This window comes from Sebastes fasciatus, chromosome 13 (assembly GCF_043250625.1).
Source record: "Sebastes fasciatus isolate fSebFas1 chromosome 13, fSebFas1.pri, whole genome shotgun sequence".
Classification (NCBI taxonomy): domain Eukaryota; kingdom Metazoa; phylum Chordata; class Actinopteri; order Perciformes; family Sebastidae; genus Sebastes; species Sebastes fasciatus.
Genome location: NC_133807.1, coordinates 17648757 through 17669412, shown reverse-complemented (window position 1 = coordinate 17669412; position 20656 = coordinate 17648757). Strand labels below are relative to the sequence as shown.

The window sequence follows — 20656 nt, the reverse complement described above, 5'->3', positions numbered from 1 at the left end:
TAAATTTGGAAAGGAATTCATTGTACGCTAGTAACTGCCCATCAGCATTAAGAAGTTGTTTGACCAATACGATACCATTGTCGACCCATTTTCCATAATATAATGATTTATTTTTGTATTGAATATTCTTGTTATTCCAATTTAGCAAGTAGTTGGTGAAAAATGATGTTTAGAGATCAGTTTCCAGTCCAGCAGAGCTTGTTTATGAAAATGTGCAAATTTTGCAGGTAATTTATCAATATTGTAATCACATTTTATTAAAAATCTAATTCCACCCACTGAGTTAAATACATATTTAGGGAAGGTATTCCAAATGTTTTCTTTTTCTTTTATCAAATTGGTTAACCATTTCACCTTCAAAGTATTGTTTAATGATTCAAAACGTAGTACCTGCAGACCGCCATTTCTTTTTGTGTTGCAAAGGATATCTTTCCTTAAATAATGACATTTGTTCCTCCAGATGAAATTAAATAAAATCTTATCCAATTTCTTGTATATTTCGGTAGGCATTGGTAATGATAAGGAGACATAGACAGACCGGGATATTCCTTCAGCTTTAGACAGAAGGACTCTGCCATTCAATGAAAGATCTCTCATCAACCACATATTGAACTTCTTAGTTATTTGTTCAATTATAGGGCTGAAATTTAGGTTACTGCAAAGTTTTTCATTCTTATCAATAACCACACCCAAGTACGTGACAGTGGTCTTCACAGGGATACCATTCACTTTTGATAGGTCACATTCCTTGAGTGGTAATAGAACAGATTTGTTCATTTTCATTCTTAAACCTGACACAGCAGAAAATTCCTCAATACACGAGTTGCTTTGACCACCTCATATCTATTAGACAAAAATAACGTTGTATCGTCCGTCAGTTGGGATACTTTACATAATCTACCTAAGGCCACAATACCTTGAAATTTATCTTTTTTTAATATGTACAGCCATCATTTGTGTAACAAGAAGAACTAGAAATGGGCTAAGGGGACAACCTTGCCGGATCCCTCGACCAATATCAAATCTAGGAGTCGTACCATGTGCCACTTTAACAGAGCTGTTGCATCCTTTATACAATGTTTGGACAGTTTTCAAAAATTGGGTCCCAAATCCAAAGCTTTTATTTGCTCCAAACATAGATTGGTGGCTTATTGTATCAAATGCTTTATAAAAATCTACAAATAAAATAAAACTGTTGTCCAATATGTATTCATTGTAGTCAACCATATCCAGTATTAATGTCATTGCATTTATTTCTCCCTGGCATAAACCCAGATTGCTCTCCATCAATAATATCATTCAGTCCTAATTTTAACCTTTGAGCAAAGACCAATGCAAATATTTTGGCATTGTTATTTAGCAGATTGGTATCCAATTTTCAATTCATAGTTTATCTTTTTTTGGCCTTGTCGAAGAGTTGGCGGTAATTCTCCTTTTTCTATGGCTTCTTCAAACACAGATACTAAAAATGTGGCTAATGTCTTACCAAATACTTTATAAAATTCACTTATCAATCCATCATTCCCAGGAGATGTATTATCTTTAAGAGAGTCAATATATTTTTGTACCTCTGTTAAACTAATTTTCTGGTCGCAAATCAATTTAAAACTGTCATCAATGCCTTTAATGTTCTTTTCTACGTCTTTAAGAAACTTATTTATATTATCTACATTTTCAGTCTCAGTAGCATATAACTTCTGATAGAAATTAGCTACATATAGCAAAATGTCTTTTTCATCTTCACAAACTGCATTGTTCATTTTATTTATCTTTTCTAAATAAAAAAAAGTATTTAGTGCATTTGTCACCTTTTAGGTGTGCTGCTAATACATCCAAGGTGTGCTGCTGAGTCTGTTCAGCGCTCATTGGTTCAGCCTAGTAAAAAAAAAGTTAGTTGGGTGTGGTGGTGGTTCAACCTGCTGATGTGGAGAAAGGAAAATGAAACCAAACTGCGTCAACTGTTGAAGTTTTGTCAACAAACGACCTGAACAGTTGAACTAAACTGGTGATTTTAGCAGATTCAGCCAACACATGAGTTGGTTGTCTCAATAAGAAACAATCAGATGTCCAATCTTTATTTTATTTTTATTTTAACCACGCAGATAGACCTAATAATAAGACGAGGACCTGATAAGGAACTGGAGACAGCATATGGAGAAGACAAAACATGTCTACTGCAAGGTAAAGAGCTTAAATCTTTGAAGTAATTTTGCACAGAATAAGAGAGAAAAGCCTGTAGTAACAGCAGAGTGTCAAATAAAGTAATAATATGTGTATTATTAGGAGACAGATTTTTGAAACTCCAATACACACTGTGTTATGAACATGTGAAATAAATCCGAGAGTTGAGTGGGTTTTAACCCTAAATTACATCCTTATGTGAGGTTGTTTTCTAGTGTTAAATAAATGTAGAAAGTAATGTATCCTATAAACAAAGGCAACAAATAGAGAAGTACAAACCTCTTGGCTTTTGGTATGTCACCTCTTGTATTAATCATCACTGTAAAATAATTTAAAATATATTATAGGCTATTGCAGATTATTGTGCCTAAAAGAAAAAGCAGAATATTGTTGGAAAAAAAACCTGAACTCAACTGATAAACCATTTGTGCTCTGGCGACATCTGCTGGTCAAATCGTGTAAATGCAACGACAAACAAAAAATGTCTGTGCATTATGACTTTTGTCCTGTTTTATCTGAATAGTATCATAGTCTTTATAGCCATTAGCCTATTTCACAAGAATAGAGGAGCATGTGAAAAAAATGTACTTGCAAAGTACAAGTATTCTTTATGATTTGCCATCCGACCACCTACAACCCCTCATATTCATCTTTTGGGACCCATTGGAGGGGTCCTGACCCCCAAGTTGGGAACCACTGATGTATGTAGACGATATAGGCCTCTACATATAAGAGGGCCTTCTGGTTATGTTTTAGTCATACAAACATACATACATAAATACATACATACATACATACATACATACATACATACATACATACATACATACATACATACATACATACATAGTATATGTGTGACAATTAGTTTATGTTAGTTTGAATTCATTTAGTGTCTCTGTAGTCATTTTGTTGTCTTTTTATGTCTCTTTGTAGTTGTTTTGTTGCAGTTTAGTGTCACTTTGTAGTCATTTATTGTACTTATTAGTGTCTCATTTAGTGTCTCTTTGTGGTCGTTTTGTTGTTCTTTCATTGATATTTTGATGAAGATGAAGAGAGGCTGTCTGACGCAGCTTCCTGCCACTCCACAACAACAGTTCAGTTTGAATTTGTTTTGAAATCTCACAAACTGGATGATGTTTTGTGTTTCAGAAAAGAACTACAGGAGGCCTTGTGCTCCTTCACCGCAGATACCCTCATCTACATCGACACAGTGAGAGAGTTCTGCGAGAGGAGCCCTAAATGGATGCTTGGGAGGGAGACAGAGTTGCACATGATGGTGGACATCAAAGATAGGGCTGACAGCATCGGCCTAAGCATCGGCCACATTACCCAGCCAGAGAACAAAGGTAAGAGAGGTAATGCAATTTTGGAATATATGAAGAGCAAGGTGACTGCAGACAGCGGACGTGCAGAGCTGGAGAAGGAGCTGGCTGCTGTGCTGAAGGACACTCTGAGAGGCCTGGAGAAGCTCCACAGCTTCCTGGATGCAGTGGAGAATCTGGCGGTCACCTCACTCCATGTGTTCATGGAGGAGAACCAGGGGTTACATTTGCCAGAAGGGATCAGCCTCGAACAAGTTCAGGTTGTCATCACTGCTGCACGGAAAATCTGCCATCTCCTCCTCGAGTTTAAAAGCGATACAAGTGTCTTCTTCCTTCCCAAACTTCAGAATGTGGAAGTGCTGTCATATCAGCTGGACAGATACATCAAGACCACCCAGGACATCTGTGAGAAGTTAGAGAAAAGGTAAAGAGACATTTCATCAAAACAATATGCACATTTTGCAAAATAGATATCTAATATAAAAAAAAATCATTTGTGTCTTTCACAGCTCCTTCAGTGACTTTTGGCTGAATATGAACACCAAAACTCTGGTAGACCTCGATGTGGATTTGTCTGAAGATGACATACAAAGCATGCTTCATCACATTAATCAGCTTGATGAAATCAGGTAAGCGTTAACCATCTTTATTGGTTATGTTGTTTATTGGCCCCAAATGTCAAAGAAGCAGCCGTTGGCAATGAAAATAAAATACAAATATGTATTAAAAGAAAATCACACACCAAAAATAGACAACAAAATAGAACAAGATAAAATGCAAAGTTGAGGAGCTGGAGACACAGCAGCATGGCTGTAGACTCAATTTACTGCAACTAAAGGAAATTACAGGCAAAATTATTATAATTCATAACTCAAATGACATCAACTTGATTTTCCATGATTTCTATAAGCACTCAGAAATGAGTGGATCCTTGGGTTATGGTTCTTGTCCAGCTGTTTATACCTCAGTATAATTTGTAATTTATTTTATGAAATATTGTAGTCACTTCTGTTTATTTCAGTTTTATGTTGATCCAAAAAAGAAAACCATATCCCAAATCTAATATTTTCATACAAAATTTTAAAGTAACATATTAACCTTTTGAGATGTGTCATCTTATTTAGTCTTTCTTAATTTCTCTTCATCAGGATGAACCAGAGCTTCCGGACGGTGTTCCTGTTTCAGGAGGAACCATGTTCTGGCTTCATCAAGAAGTTCAGCGAGCGAAAGCCCAGGATGCTGCAGTTTCTAGAAGACCTGGAGGAGAATGCTGTTCAGCTAGACAGGATGAATAAGGGGGCAAAGATCTCCAGTGTGGCAGGCAGCTCGGTGGGGTTAGCTGGAGGTGTGCTTTCCATCATTGGTTTGGCATTAATTCCTGTAACAGTTGGAGTGTCTCTAGTTCTGACAATGACTGGGGTGGGGCTAGGAATTACCAGCGGAGTCAACAGTGCCGTCACCACCGCCACAGAGGTTGGCGTGAACCATAAACATCAGAAGAAAGCCAGTGAGACCTTCCAGAGCTTCATGGAGGATGTGCAGTGTCTCCAGGATTGTCTGGAGGAGGTCACCAAAAGGGAAACGAGCCAGATAGATGTGGTTGTGGGAGTAGGCAAGGTGCTTGGTAAAGTTTGTGCTATTGGGAAGGGTATCGATGGGCTTGTTGATGCTGCCTCAGCTGTTAAGTTGTTAAAAACTGAGGAGCTGGCTTTAAGTGCTGGCAGAGTGGCAGTGCAGGAAGGAAAAGCATTACGTAACATGCCCAGGATGGCGGCAGATATCCCAGATATTGGTCAGGCAGTAGCCAAAGCGCCTCTTGCCCTCTCCAACTCAGCCAGAACCGGTTTCATCGGGCTCAACGCTCTCTTCCTCGGCATGGATGTCTTCTTCATCTGTAAAGACAGCATCAGTCTGGCCAAAGGCAGCGAGACTGAAGTCTCTCAGTTCATCAGAGCCAGAGCTACACTCTGGCATTCAGAGATTGACTCATGGCAGAAGATCCATGACTTCCTTTGTGAAGGTCAGCTGACATCAAAGAAAAATAAAGCTGTCCTGGAGACGCCATTTTATCCAGAGAGGGAGATGAAGAAACTCGGAGAAACAGAAATGGGAATTCCATTTGATGAGGTGGATGAAAAGTGAAATAGGAAAGTTCTTGTGTAATACAGTAGTGCTCAGAGACAATCCAACTCTGACACTATGATCAGATATGAGATCCATTTAAACTTTGCTTACAGCTCACTGTTCAGCATCAAACATGATTACAATCTATCTTTGAGGAAGTTTTAATCAGCTGTAATTCTCACGGCATAAACCAATGTATCGCTAAACCTGATTCAAAACATAACGCACTGTCATTTAGCGCTTTACCTGATGATAAATGTAACTGAAAAATATAATTACTATTTGAATCCTAGAGTTGCAATCACTGTCATATAAAAATATAATTAGAGCAAAACATTTTATGCACAATACATTCTGTACAATCTGTATGATCTTCATTCTTATGTTTGTATAATTCAGTCTGCCATTTCTCTTGCACAAAAATAAATACAATTTTAAAAAGTAAAACGTTTGTTTTCTTCAGGTCTTCCGTACAGAACAAAGCTGCATGCTGTGTTACTCAATATCAATTCTAAATCTCTCCAATGTCTATTTTGCTGAATATATGCGGTGCAAAATTCTAAAGGAAACTTCTTTTGTCCCCAACTACCCAAATTTTCTGCCAATTAAGTTCTCCATAAAGTTAAGCCCAAAAGAATCTTCCTGGAGGCAGAGTTACAGCTTGTATGCAATTCCTTATGTATTTATTAGAGCATTTATTCTTGGTAATGTTGACTTCTCCAAGGAATATACCACTATTAAATGGATCCAACATTGAAATCTCCCTTACTGAACCTCTAAGTTGCAGCGTACTCCTCAGCAGAGCATCAAACACCACTGCATACTCTTTCGGAGTAACTGGTTAATTAAATTTGGAAAGGAATTCATTGTACGCTAGTAACTGCCCATCAGCATTAAGAAGTTGTTTGACCAATACGATACCATTGTCGACCCATTTTCCATAATATAATGATTTATTTTTGTATTGAATATTCTTGTTATTCCAAATGTAGCAAGTAGCTGGTGAAAAATGATGTTTATAGATCAGTTTGCAGTTCAGCAGAGCTTGTTTATGAAAATTTGCAAATTTTGCAGGTAATTTATCAATATTGTAATCACATTTTATTAAAAATCTTATTCCACCCACTGAGTTAAATACATATTTAGGGAAGGTATTCCAAATGTTTTCTTTTTCTTTTATCAAATTGGTTAACCATTTCACCTTGAAAGTATTGTTTAATGATTCAAAACTTAATACCTGCAGACCGCCATTTCTTTTTGTGTTGCAAAGGATATCTTTCCTTAAATAATGACATTTGTTCCTCCAGATGAAATTAAATAAAATCTTATCCAATTTCTTGGATATTTCGGTAGGCATTGGTAATGATAAGGAGACAGAGACAGACCGGGATATTCCTTCAGCTTTAGACAGTAGGACTCTGCCATTCAATGAAAGATCTCTCATCAACCACATATTGAACTTCTTAGTTATTTGTTCAATTATAGGGCTGAAATTTAGGTTACTGCAACGTTTTTCATTCTTATCAATAACCACACCTAAGTACGTAACAGTGGTCTTCACAGGGATACCATTCACTTCTGATAGGTCACATTCCTTGAGTGGTAATAGAACAGATTTGTTCAAGTTCATTCTTAAACCTGACACAGCAGAAAATTCCTCAATATACGAGTTGCTTTGACGACCTCATATCTATTAGACAAAAATAGCGTTGTATCGTCCGTCAGTTGGGATACTTTACATTTTCTACCTAAGGCCACAATACCTTGAAATTTACCTTTTTTAATATATACAGCCATCATTTGTGTAACAAGAAGAACTAGAAATGGGCTAAGGGGACAACCATGCCTAATCCCTCGATCAGTATCAAATCTAGGAGTCGTACCATGTGCCACTTTAACAGAGCTGTTGCATCCTTTATACAATGTTTGGACAGTTTTTAAAAATTGGGTCCCAAATCCAAAGCTTTTATTTGCTCCAAACATAGATTGGTGGCTTATTGTATCAAATGCTTCATAAAAATCTACAAATAAAATAAAACTGTTGTCCAATATGTATTCATTGTAGTCAACCATAGCCAGTATTAATGTCATTGCATTTATTTCTCCCTGGCATAAACCCAGATTGCTCTCCATCAATATCATTAAATCCTAATTTTAACCTTTGAGCAAAGACCAATGTAAATATTTTGGCATTGTTATTTAGCAGACTAATTGGTCTCCAATTTTCAATACATAGTTTTTTGGCCTTGTCGAAGAGTTGGCGGTAATTCTCCTTTTTCTATGGCTTCCTCAAACACAGATACTAAAAATGGGGCTAATGTCTTACCAAATACTTTATAAAATTAAATTATCAATCCATCATTCCCAGGAGATGTATTATCTTTAAGAGAGTCAATATATTTTTGTACCTCTGTTAAACTAATTTTCTGGTCGCAAATCAATTTAAAACTGTCATCAATGCCTTTAATGTTCTTTTCTACGTCTTTAAGAAACTTATTTATATTATCTACATTTTCAGTCTCAGTAGCATATAACTTCTGATAGAAATTATCTACATATAGCAAAATGTCTTTTTCATCTTCACAAACTGCATTGTTAATTTTATTTATCTTTTCTGAATAAAAAAAAATATTTAGTGCATTTGTCACCTTTTAGGTGTGCTGCTAATACATCCAAGGTGTGCTGCTGAGTCTGTTCAGCGCTCATTGGTTCAGCCTAGTAAAAAAACCAGTTATTTGGGTGTGGTGGTGGTTCAACCTGCTGATGTGGAGAAAGGAAAATGAAACCAAACTGCCACAACTGTCGAAGTTTTGTCAACAAACTACCTGCACAGTTGAACTAAACTGGTGATTTTAGCAGATTCAGCCAACACATGAGTTGGTTGTCTCTATAGGAAACAATCAGATGTCCAATCTTTATTTTATTTTTATTTTAACCACGCAGATAGACCTAATAATAAGACGAGGACCTGATAAGGAACTGGAGACAGCATATGGAGAGGACAAACATGTCTGCTGCAAGGTAAAGAGCTTACATCTGCACAGAATAAGAGAGAAAAGCCTGTAGTAACAGCAGAGTGTCACATAAAGTAAAAATATGTGTATTATTATGAGACAGATCTTTGAAACTCCAATACACAGTGTGTTATGAAGATGTGAAATAAATCCGAGAGTTGAGTGGGTTTTAACCCTAAATTACATCCTTATGTGAGGTTGTTTTCTAGTGTTAAATAAATGTAGAAAGTAATGTATCCTATAAACAAAGGCAACAAATAGAGAAGTACGAACCTCTTGGCTTTTGGTAAGTTCAACCTCTTGTATTAATCATCACTGTGAAATAATTTAAAATATATGATAGGCTATTGCAGATTATTGTGCCTAAAAGAATTAGTAGAATATTGTTGGAAAAAAAACCTTGAACTTGTAAACTGATAAACCATTTGTGCTCTGGTGATATCTGCTGGTCAGATTGTGTTAATGCAACGACAAACAAAAAATGTCTGTGCATTATGACTTTTGTCCTGTTTTATCTGAATAGTATCATAGTCTTTATAGTCATTAGACTATTTATCCTACATCCCCTCCGATTCATCTTTTGGGACCCATTGGAGGGGTCCTGACCCCCAAGTTGGGAACCACTGATGTATGTAGACGATATAGGCCTTTATATATAAATGGGCTTTCTGGTTATGTTTTAGTCATACAAACATACATACATACATACATACATAGATACATACCATATGTGTGACAATTAGTTTATGTTAGTTTGCAGTCATTTAGTTTCTCTGTAGTCATTTTGTTGTCTTTTTGAGTCTCTTTGTAGCTGCTTTCTGTCTCCTTGTGGCTGTTTTGTGTCTCTGCATTTCTCTGTAGCCATTTAGTGTCTCTTTGTAGTCATTTAGTGTCTGTTTGTAGTTATTTGTTGTACTTAGTAGTGTCTCATTTAGTGTCTCTTTGTGGTTGTTTTGTTGTTCTTTAATTGATATTTTGATGAAGATGAAATGAGGCTTTCTGACGCAGCTTCCTGCCACTCCACAAAAACAGTTCAGTTTGAATTTGTATTGAAATCTCACAAACTGGATGATGTTTTGTGTTTCAGAAAAGAACTACAGAAGGCCTTGTGCTGCTACATCACAGATACCCTCATCTACATCGACACAGTGAAAGAGTTCTGTGAGAGGAGCCCTGAATGGATGCTTGGGAGGGAGAAAGAGACCGCAATTTTGGAATCCATGAAGAACAAGGTGACTGCAGACAGCGGACGTGCAGAACTGGAGAAGGAGCTGGCTGCTGTGCTGAAGGACACTCTGAGAGGCCTGGAGAAGCTCCACTGCTTCCTGGATGCAGTAGAGAATCTGGCGGTCACCTCACTCCATGTGTTCATGGAGGAGAACCAGGCGTTACATTTGCCAGAAGGGATCAGCCTCGAACAAGTTCAGGTTGTCATCACTGCTGCACGGGAAATCTGCCATCTCCTCGTCGAGTTTAAAAGAGATGCAAGTGTCTTCTTCCTTCCCAAACTTCAGAATGTGGAAGTGCTGTCATATCAGCTGGACAGATACATCCAGACCACCCAGAAAATCTGTGAGAAGTTAGAGAAAAGGTAAAGAGACATTTCATCAAAACAATATGCACATTTTGCAAAATAGACATCTAATAAAAACATTATAATTTGTGTCTTTCACAGCTCCTTCAGTGACTTTTGCCTGAATATGAACGACGCAACTCTGGTAGACCTCGATGTGGATTTGTCTGAAGATGACATACAAAGGATGCTTCATCACATTAATCAGCTTGATGAAATCAGGTAAGCAAATATGTATAAAAAGAAAATCACGCACCAAAAATAGACAACAAAATAGAACAAGATAAAATGCAAAGTTGAGGAGCTGGAGACACGGCAGCATGGCTGTAGACTCAATTTACTGCAACTAAAGGAAATTAGAGGCAAAATTATTATAATTCATAACTCAAATGACACAAACCTGATTTTCCATGATTTCTATAAGCACTCAGAAATGAGAAGATCCTTGGGTTATGGTTCTTGTCCAGCTGTTAATACCTCAGTATAATTTTAATTTATTTTATGAAATATTGTAGCCCTTCTGTTTATTTCAGTTTTATGTGGATCCAAAAAAGAAAACCATATCCCAAATCTAATATTTTCATACAGAATTTTAAAGTAACATATTAACCTTTTGAGATGTGTCATCTTATTTAGTCTTTCTTAATTTCCTCTTTTCTCTTCATCAGGATGAACCAGAGCTTCCGGACGGTGTTCCTGTTTCAGGAGGAACCATGTTCTGGTTTCATCAGTGAGTTCAGCGAACGAAAGCCCAGGATGCTGCAGTTTCTAGAAGACCTGGAGGAGAATGCTGTTAAGCTAGACAGGATGAATAAGGGGGCAAAGATCTCCAGTGTGGCAGGCAGCTCGGTGGGGGCAGCTGGAGGTGTGCTTTCCATTGTTGGTTTGGCATTAATTCCTGTAACAGCTGGAGCGTCTCTAATTCTGACAAAGATTGGGTTGGGGCTGGGAATTACCAGCGGAGTCAACAGTGCCATCACCACCGCCACAGAGGTTGGCGTGAACCGTAAACATCAAAAGGAAGCCAGTGAGACCTTCCAGAGATTCATGGAGGATGTGCAGTGTATCCAGGATTGTCTGGAGGAGGTCACCAAAAGGGAAACGAACAATGTGTCTGGTAACGTTTGGGCTATTGGGAAGGTTAACGATGGAATTGTTGCTGGTGCCTCAGTTGCTATATTAAAAAATGTGAGGATGGCTGTAAATGCTGGCAGATTTGCATTGCAGGAAGGAAAAGCATTACGTAACGTGCCCAGGCTTGCCGCAGATATCCCAGATATTGGTCTGGCAGCAGCCAAAGCGCCTCGTGTCCTCTCCAAGTCAGCCAGTGCGCCTCTTGTCCTCTCCAAGTCAGCCAAGTTAGCCAGAGCCGGTTTCATCGGGCTCAACGCTCTCTTCCTCGGCATGGATGTCTTCTTCATCTGTAAAGACAGCATCAGTTTGGCCAAAGGCAGCGAGACTGAAGTCTCTCAGTTCATCAGAGCCAGAGCTACACTCTGGCGTTCGGAGATGGACTCATGGCAGAAGATCCATGACTTCCTGTGTGAAGGTCAGCTGACATCAAAGAAAAACAAAGCTGTCCTGGAGACACCATTTATCCAGAGAGGGAGATGAAGAAACTCGGAGAAACAGAAATAGAAATTCCATTTGATGAAGTGGAGGAAAAATTAAAGAGGAAAGTTCTTGTGTAATACAGTAGTGCTCAGAGACAATACCAACTCTGACACTTTGATCAGATATGAGATCCATTTAAACTTTGCTTACAGCTCACTGTTCAGCATCAAACATGATTAATATCTATCATATTTTTAATCTGCTGTAATTTTCATTGCATAAACCAATGCATCGCTAAACCTGCTTCAAAACATAACGCACTGTCATTCAGCACTTTACCTGATGATAAATGTAACTGAAACATATAATTACTATTTTAATCCTAGAGTTGCAATCACTGTCATATCAAAATATAATTAGAGCAAAAATGTTATGCACAATACGTTCTGTACAATCTGTATGATCTTCATTATTATGTATGTATAATTCAGTCTGCCATTTCTCTTGCACAAAAATAAATACAATTTTAAAAAGTAAAAGGTTTGTTTTTTTCAGGTCTGAACATGAACACTGACATTTGCCGTGCATCATGGGTCATCTAAGGTTATAAAGTCAGCCGTCTGTTCCCTCCAGGTTTAACTGCAGTGTTTGATCTATTAGCCTACATCCATCCAAACATATTTTAGAAGCCATTTCAATGATTATTAATCATTAATACTTAATTTTACAAACAAACCAAAAATAGAAAAGTTTAGAATGAAAGATGCCTGCCCTACACCACTGGATGGTGCTGTTACACAGGACTTCTGTAAACTGAACCCTGAAGGCATCATTAGAGTTTATTTTACATTAGAGCGCCTATTTATTCTAATTTATATTACTTTTAACTATAACTTTAAACTTTATCTATGTTTTTTTTTACACCGAAAGACACTGCTTTTCTACATTTTTATATATATATATTCTTTTAATTATTATTTACTACTATTTATTATTATTATTATTATTATTATTGCTATTTTAATTATAATTTATCTATTCGTTTAATTACTTTTTGGGTGTCCGGGGAGGGTGGGCGATTATATAATAATATATAATAATATAATATAAATAATAATAATATATAAATAAATAAATGAATAAACATTGAGCACAGATGCTGAGAATTTGATGGGGTATCATTTCTGGATTTTCAAAATAATTAAAGCAGCAGGTTGCCCTGCTCTAACAGGTACATTAAAAGGTCTTCCCTCTGAAATGTAGTGCAGTAGTATATAAAGTTGCATAAAGTGGAAATACTTAAGTAGGCTAGAACTAACATATATGTAGGCCTATGTGGAAATTGTACTTAAGAACAGTACTTGAGTAAATGTACTTAGTTACATTCCACCACTGGTCCCAGCCTTTCTTAACCTGCTGCCAGGAAGCGAACATTTCCTCTACAGAAGTAACAATCACTTATATCATTGCTTTGGGTCATGTCAAATTATATACTGGAAAAACAAAGTTCTGAAACTTGTGTTTGGTGGATTATTTCTCTGTTGTTACAATGCTAATGGTCATTGTATTTTACATCGTTGGAAAGCCTGTTTATTTACCTTCACTATGATGTCCAACTTGTAAGGATCATGCATTTGTGGGATGAGCAGCACAGCTGATTATGTGGGTAGCGCCCAAGAAAAATTTGCCAAAATGCTCTGTCAATGGTAAACAGTGTATTCTCATAAGGCTACCAGGAAGCCTGCAATGACTACCCTTCACCGTCAGGCCCGTTTGCGCTGGTGTCGACAACACAGACAATGGAACCTGAACATGTGGGGGAATGTCATGTTCAGTGATGAGTTCAGGTTCTGTCTGCCAAAGTTGGATGGCAGGGTCAAAGTATGGAGACGACGCGGAGAACGCTATGCTGATTGTAGCACCGATGGAGTAACAGCTTTTGGTGTGGGCAGTGTCATGGTGTGGAGCGGCATCTCCCTCACTGGCAAAACAAGGTTTGTCATCATTGAAGGCCATCTCAATGCAGTGAGATATCGGGATGAGATTCTGCAGCCAGTGGCGATCCCATATCTCCACAATCTGGGACCTAACTTCATCCTCCAAGATGACAACGCTCGCCCCCACAGAGCCAGGGTTTTCACAGACTACCTCCACAATGTGGGAGTAAAGAGAATGGAAAGGCCTGCCAAAAGTCCAGACCTCAACCCAATTCAACACTTGTGGGATCAGCTTGGGCGTGCTGTACGTGTTAGAGTGACCAACACAACCACGCTGGCTGACCTGCAACGAATCCTGGTTGAGGAATGGAACGCCATCCCACAGCAACATGTGACCAGGTTGGTGACCAGCATGAGGAGGAGGTGCCAGGCTGCTGTGGCTGCGTATGGATCTTCCACCCGCTACTGAGGCTCCTGACATATTGTATTAAATGAATAAAGTGTAAAATTGCCAATATGTCTTGTTTGTGAGTGTTACTGATAGAGAGTTCAATCATCCAATCCACCAAACAACTCAAAACAAGAGTCAACACCAACAGGAGAATACACAGTTTACCATTGACGGAGCATTTTGGCAAATTTTTCTTAGGCGCTACCCACATAATCAGCTGTGCTGCTCATCCCACAAATGCATGATCCTTACAAGTTGGACATCATTGCGAAAGTAAATAAACAGGCTTTCCAACGATGTAAAATACAATGCCAATTAACATTGTAACAACAGAGAAATAATCCATCAAACACAAGTTTCCGAACTTTTTTTTCCAGTTTATTTCCGACAGCCTGTTAAGGAAGCATCCTGCTGACTGTTATGGCTCATTGCTTGAGCCTCGTAAATAAAGAAAATCAGTTAGTTGAGTTGATGTTGGTTCGACCTGCTGATGTGGAGAATGGAAAATTAAACCAAACTGCGTCAACTGTCGAAGTTTTGTCAACAAAAGTCCTGAACAGTTAAACTAAACTGATGATGTTAACAGATTCAACCAACACATGAGTTGGTTGTCTCTATAAGAAACAATCAGATGTCTAATCTTGATCTATTTTTATTTTAACCACGCAGATAGACCTAATAATAAGACGAGGCCCTGATAAGGAACTGGAGACAGCATATGGAGAGGACAAACATGTCTGCTGCAAGGTAAAGAGCTTAAATCTTTGAAGTACTTTTGCACAGAATAAGAGAGAAAAGCCTGTAGTAACAGCAGAGTGTCACATGAAGTAAAAATATGTGTATTATTACGAAACAGATCTTTGAAACTCCAATACACAGTGTGTTATGAAGATGTTAAATAAATCCGAGATTTGAGTGGATTTTAACTCTAAATTACATCCTTATGTGAGGTTGTTTTTTAGGGTTAAATAAATGTAGAATGTAATGTATCCTATAAACAAAGGCAACAAATAGAGAAGTACGAACCTCTTAGCTTTTGGTATGTCAACCTCTTGTATTAATCATCACTGTAAAATCATTTAAAATATATTATAGGCTATTGCAGATTATTGTGCCTAAAAGAATAAAAAAAAAAAACATTGAACTTGTAAATTGATAAACCATTTGTGCTCTGGCGACATCTGCTGGTCAAATCGTGTAAATGCAACAACAAAAACAGAAAATGTCTGTCCATTATGACTTTTGTCCTGTTTTATCTGAATAGTATCATAGTCTTTATAGCCATTAGCCTATTTCACAAGATTAGAGGAGCATGTGAAAAAAAAAATTTAATTGCAAAGTATAAGTATTCTTTATGCTTTGCCATCCGATCATCCTACAACCCCTCAGATTCATCTTTTGGGACCCATTGGAGGGGTCCTGACCCCCAAGTTGGGAACCACTGATGTATGTAGATGATATAGGCCTCTATATATAAGAGGGCCTTCTGGTTATGTTTTAATCATACAAACATACATACATACATACATACATACATACATACATACATACATACATACATACATACATACATACATACATACATACATAAATACATACATACAGCGGGTAAAATAAGTATTGAACACGTCACCATTTTTCTCAGTAAATATATTTCCAAAGGTGCTATTGACATGAAATTTTCACCAGATGTTGGTAACAACCCAAGTAATTTATACATACAAAGAAACCAAAACAAATAAGTTCAGAAATTAAATTATGTGTAATAATGTGAAGTGACACAGGGGAAAAGTATTGAACACGCTTACTGATATTTATTTAATACTTTGTACAAAAGCCTTTGTTGGTAATGACAGCTTCAAGACGCCTCCTGTATGGAGAAACTAGTCGTATGCACAGTCTTTAAACAGTCTTTAAATCTTGAAGGTTCCGTGGGCCTCTTCTATGAACTCTGATCTTCAGTTCTTTCCATAGATTTTCAATTGGATTCAAGTCAGGTGATTGGCTGGGCCATTCTAGCAGCTTTATTTTCCTTCTCTGAAACCAATTTAGAGTTTCCTTGGCTGTGCGTTTGGGATCATTGTCTTGCTGAAATGTCCACCCTCGTTTCATTTTCATCATCCTGGTAGATGGCAGCAGATTTTTATCAAGAATGTCTCGGTACATTTTTCCATTCATCCTTCCTTCAATTATGTGAAGTTTGCCAGTACCGTATGCTGAAAAGCAGGCCCACATCATGATGTTCCCACCTCCAAACTTCACTGTTGGTATGGTGTTTTTAGGGTGATGTGCAGTGCCATTTGTCCTCCAAACATGGTTTGTATTATGGCATCCAAAGAGATAAACTTTGCTCTCATCTGACCAGACTATATTCTCCCAGTATTTCACAGGCTTGTCCAAATGTTGTGCAGCAAACTTTAAACGAGCTTCAACATGCTTATTCTTCAGCAATGGAGTCTTGCGTGGTGAGCGTGCATACAGGCCATGGCGGTTGAGTGCATTACTTATTGATTTCTTTGAAACAATTGTACCTGCTAATTCCAGGTCTTTCTGAAGCTCTCCACAAGTGGTCCTTGGCTCTTGGACAACTCTTCTGATAATTCTTTTCACTCTTCTGTCTGAAATCTTGCGAGGAGCAACTGGTCGTGGCCAGTTTATGGTGAAATGATGTTCTTTCCACATCCGGATTATGGCCCCAACAGTGCTCACTGGAACATTCAGAAGTTTAGAAATGTGCCTGTAACCAATGTCATCAGTATGTTTTGCAACAATAAGGTTGCAAAGGTCTTGAGAGAGCTCTTTGCTTTTACCCATCATGAGATGTGAGGTTGGCGTGAACCGTAAACATCAAAAGAAAGCCAGTGAGACCTTCCAGAGCTTCATGGAGGATGTGCAGTGTCTCCAGGATTGTCTGGAGGAGGTCACCAAAAGGGAAACGAGCCAGATAGATTGGGTTGTTGGAGTGGGCAAGGTGCTTGGTAACGTTTGTGCTATTGGGAAGGGTATTGATGGAATTGTTGATGCTGCCTCAGCTGTTAAGTTGTTAAAAACTGAGGAGCTGGCTGTAAGTGCTGGCAGAGTGGCAGTGCAGGAAGGAAAAGCATTACGTAACGTGCCCAGGGTGGCGGCAGATATCCCAGATATTGGTCAGGCAGCAGTCAAAGGGCCTCTTGCCCTCTCCAACTCAGCCAGAGCCGGTTTCATCGGGCTCAACGCTCTCTTCCTCGGCATGGATGTCTTCTTCATCTGTAAAGACAGCATCAGTCTGGCCAAAGGCAGCGAGACTGAAGTCTCTCAGTTCATCAGAGCCAGAGCTGCACTCTGGCGTTCAGAGATTGACTCATGGCAGAAGATCCATGACTTCCTGTGCGACGGTCAGCTGACATCAAAGCAAAACAAAGCTGTCCTGGAGATGCCATTTTATCCAGAGAGGGAGATGAAGAAACTCGGAGAAACAGAAATGGAAATTCCATTTGATGAGGTGGAGGAAAAGTGAAAGAGGAAAGTTCTTGTGTAATACAGTAGTGCTCAGAGATAATACCAACTCTGACACTATGATCAGATATGAGATCCATTTAAACTTTGCTTACAGCTCACTGTTCAGCATCAAACATGATTAAAATCTATCTTTGAGGAAGTTTTAATCAGCTGTAATTCTCATGGAATAAACCAATGTATCGCTAAACCTTATTCAAAACATAACGCACTGTCATTTAGCGCTTTACCTGATGATAAATGTAACGGAAAAATATAATTACTATTTTAATCCGAGAGTTGCAATCACTGTCATATAAAAATATAATTAGAGCAAAAATGTTATGCACAATACATTCTGTACAATGTGTATGATCTTCATTATTATGTATGTATAATTCAGTCTGCCATTTCTCTTGCACAAAAATAAATACAATTTTAAAAAGTAAAAGGTTTGTTTTTTTCAGGTCTGAACATGACCACTGACATTTGCCGTGCATCATGGGTCATCTAAGGTTATAAAGTCAGCCGTCTGTTCCCTCCAGGTTTAACTGCAGTGTTTGATCTATTAGCCTATATCCATCCAAACATGTTTTAGAAGCCATTTCAATGATTATTACTCATTACTACTTAATTTTACTGACAAACCAAAAATAGAAAAGTTTAAACTTGAAAGATGCCTTCATATAACTTTAAACTTTATCTATGTTTTTTTTTACACCGAAAGACACCGCTATATATATATATATATATATAGTAATTATTATTTACTACTATTTATTATTATTATTATTATTATTTTGCATTTTCAAAATAATCAAAGCAGCAGGTTGCCCTGCTCTAACAGGTACATTAAATGGTCTTCCCTCTGAAATGTAGTGCAGTAGTATATAAAGTTGCATAAAGTGGAAATACTCAAGTAGGCTAGAACTAACATATATGTAGGCCTATGTGGAAATTGTACTTAAGAACAGTACTTGAGTAAATGTACTTAGTTACATTCCACCACTGGTCCCAGCCTTTCTTAACCTGCTGCCAGGAAGTGAACATTTCCTCTACAGAAGTAACAATCACTTCTATCATTGCTTTGGGTCATGTCAAATTATATTTCCGACAGCCTGTGAGGGCAGCATCAGGAAATCAGCTGGCTTCCTGCTGTCTCTGTGAAGCGCTCATTGTTTGAGCCTCGTGAAATAAAGAAAAACAAGTTAGGTGGGTGTGGTGGTGGTTCGACTTGCTGATGTGGAGAAAGGAAAATGAAACCAAACTGCGCCCACTGTCGAAGTTTTGTCAACAAAAAGTCCTGAACAGTTTAGCTAAACTGGTGATTTTGGCAGATTCAGCCAACACATGAGTTGGTTGTCTCTATAAGAAACAACCAGATGTCCAATCTTTATTTATTTTTATTTTAACCTCGCAGGTAGACCTAATAATAACACGAGGACCTGATAAAGAACTGGAGACAGCATATGGAGAGGACAAACATGTCTGCTGCAAGGTAAAGAGCTTAAATCTTTGAAGTACTTTTGCACAGAATAAGAGAGAAAAGCCTGTAGTAACAGCAGAGTGTCAAATAAAGTAAAAATATGTGTATTATTAGGAGACAGATCTTTAAAACTCCAATACACAGTGTGTTATGAAGATGTGAAATAAATCCGAGATTTGAGTGGGTTTTAACCCTAAATTACATCCTTATGTGAGGTTGTTTTTTAGGGTTAAATACATGTAGAAAGTAATGTGTCCTATAAACAAAGGCAACAAATAGAGAAGTACAAACCTCTTGACTGTTGGTAAGTTCGACTTCTTGTATTAATCATCACTGTGAAATAATTTAAAATATATTATAGGCTATTGCAGATTATTGTGCCTAAAAGAATAAGTAGAATAATGTTGAAAAAAAAACCTTGAACTTGTAAACTGATAAACCATTTGTGCTGTGGCGACATCTGCTGGTCAAATCATGTAAATGCAACGACAAACAAAAAATGTCTGTGCACTATGACTTTTGACCTGTTTTATCTGAATAGTATCATAGTCTTTATAGCCATTAGCATATTTCACAAAATTAGAGGAGCATGTGAAAAAAAATGTCATTGCAAAGTATAAGTATTCTTTATGCTTTGCCATCCGATCATCCTACAACCCCTCAGATTCATCTTTGGGGACCCATTGGAGGGGTCCTGACCCCCAAGTTGGGAACCACAGATGTATGTAGACGATATAGGCCTCTATATATAAGAGGGCCTTCTGGTTATGTTTCAGTCATACAAACTACAGAGACTAAATGACAAACTAACAAACTAATTGTCACACATATAGTATGCATGTATGTATGTATGTATGTCATTTTGTTGTCTTTTAGTGTCTCTTTGGAGTCTTTTTTTTGCAGTTTAGTGTCTCTTTGTAGTTATTTATTGTACTTATTAGTGTCTCATTTAGTGTCTCTTTGTGGTCGTTTTGTTGTTCTTTCATTGATATTTTGATGAAGATGAAATGAGGCTGTCTGACGCAGCTTCCTGCCACTCCACAACAACAGTTCAGTTTGAATTTGTTTTGAAATCTCACAAACTGGATGATGTTTTGTGTTTCAGAAAAGAACTACAGGAGGCCTTGTGCCGCTACACCACAGATACCCTCATCTACATCGACACAGTGAGAGAGTTCTGTGAGAGGAGCCCTAAATGGATGCTTGGGAGGGAGAAAGAGTTGAACATGATGGTGGACATCAAAGACAGGGCTGACTGCATCGACCTAAGCATCGGCCACGTTACCCAGTCAGAGAACAAAGGTGAGGCCTTTTTGGAATATATGAAGAGCAACGTGACTGCTGACAGAAGACGTGCAGAGCTGGAGAAGGAGCTGGCTGCTGTGCTGAAGGACACTCTGAGAAGCCTGGAGAAGCTCCACAGCTTCCTGGATGCAGTAGAGAATCTGGCGGTCACCTCACTCCATGTGTTCATGGAGGAGAACCAGGGGTTACATTTGCCAGAAGGGATCAGCCTCGAGCAAGTTCAGGTTGTCAT

At 38.0% G+C, this 20656-nt stretch overlaps 2 protein-coding genes across 2 annotated transcripts; both read left to right on the top strand.

Annotated features, from left to right (window-relative positions):
• The first annotated feature begins 1880 nt into the window (after positions 1-1880).
• LOC141780593 (uncharacterized) lies at positions 1881-6077 on the top strand. Its single transcript, XM_074655883.1, has 5 exons — positions 1881-2005; positions 2103-2181; positions 3334-3930; positions 4016-4135; positions 4655-6077. Exons 2-5 carry the CDS (start codon positions 2168-2170, stop codon positions 5646-5648), a joined length of 1725 nt encoding a protein of 574 aa, XP_074511984.1. The 5' UTR covers positions 1881-2005; positions 2103-2167; the 3' UTR covers positions 5649-6077.
• A 2560-nt stretch (positions 6078-8637) lies between these two features.
• LOC141781543 (uncharacterized) lies at positions 8638-18084 on the top strand. Its single transcript, XM_074657363.1, has 5 exons — positions 8638-8651; positions 9732-10235; positions 10320-10439; positions 10886-11210; positions 16987-18084. Exons 1-5 carry the CDS (start codon positions 8638-8640, stop codon positions 17653-17655), a joined length of 1632 nt encoding a protein of 543 aa, XP_074513464.1. The 3' UTR covers positions 17656-18084.
• Positions 18085-20656: the final 2572 nt, after the last annotated feature.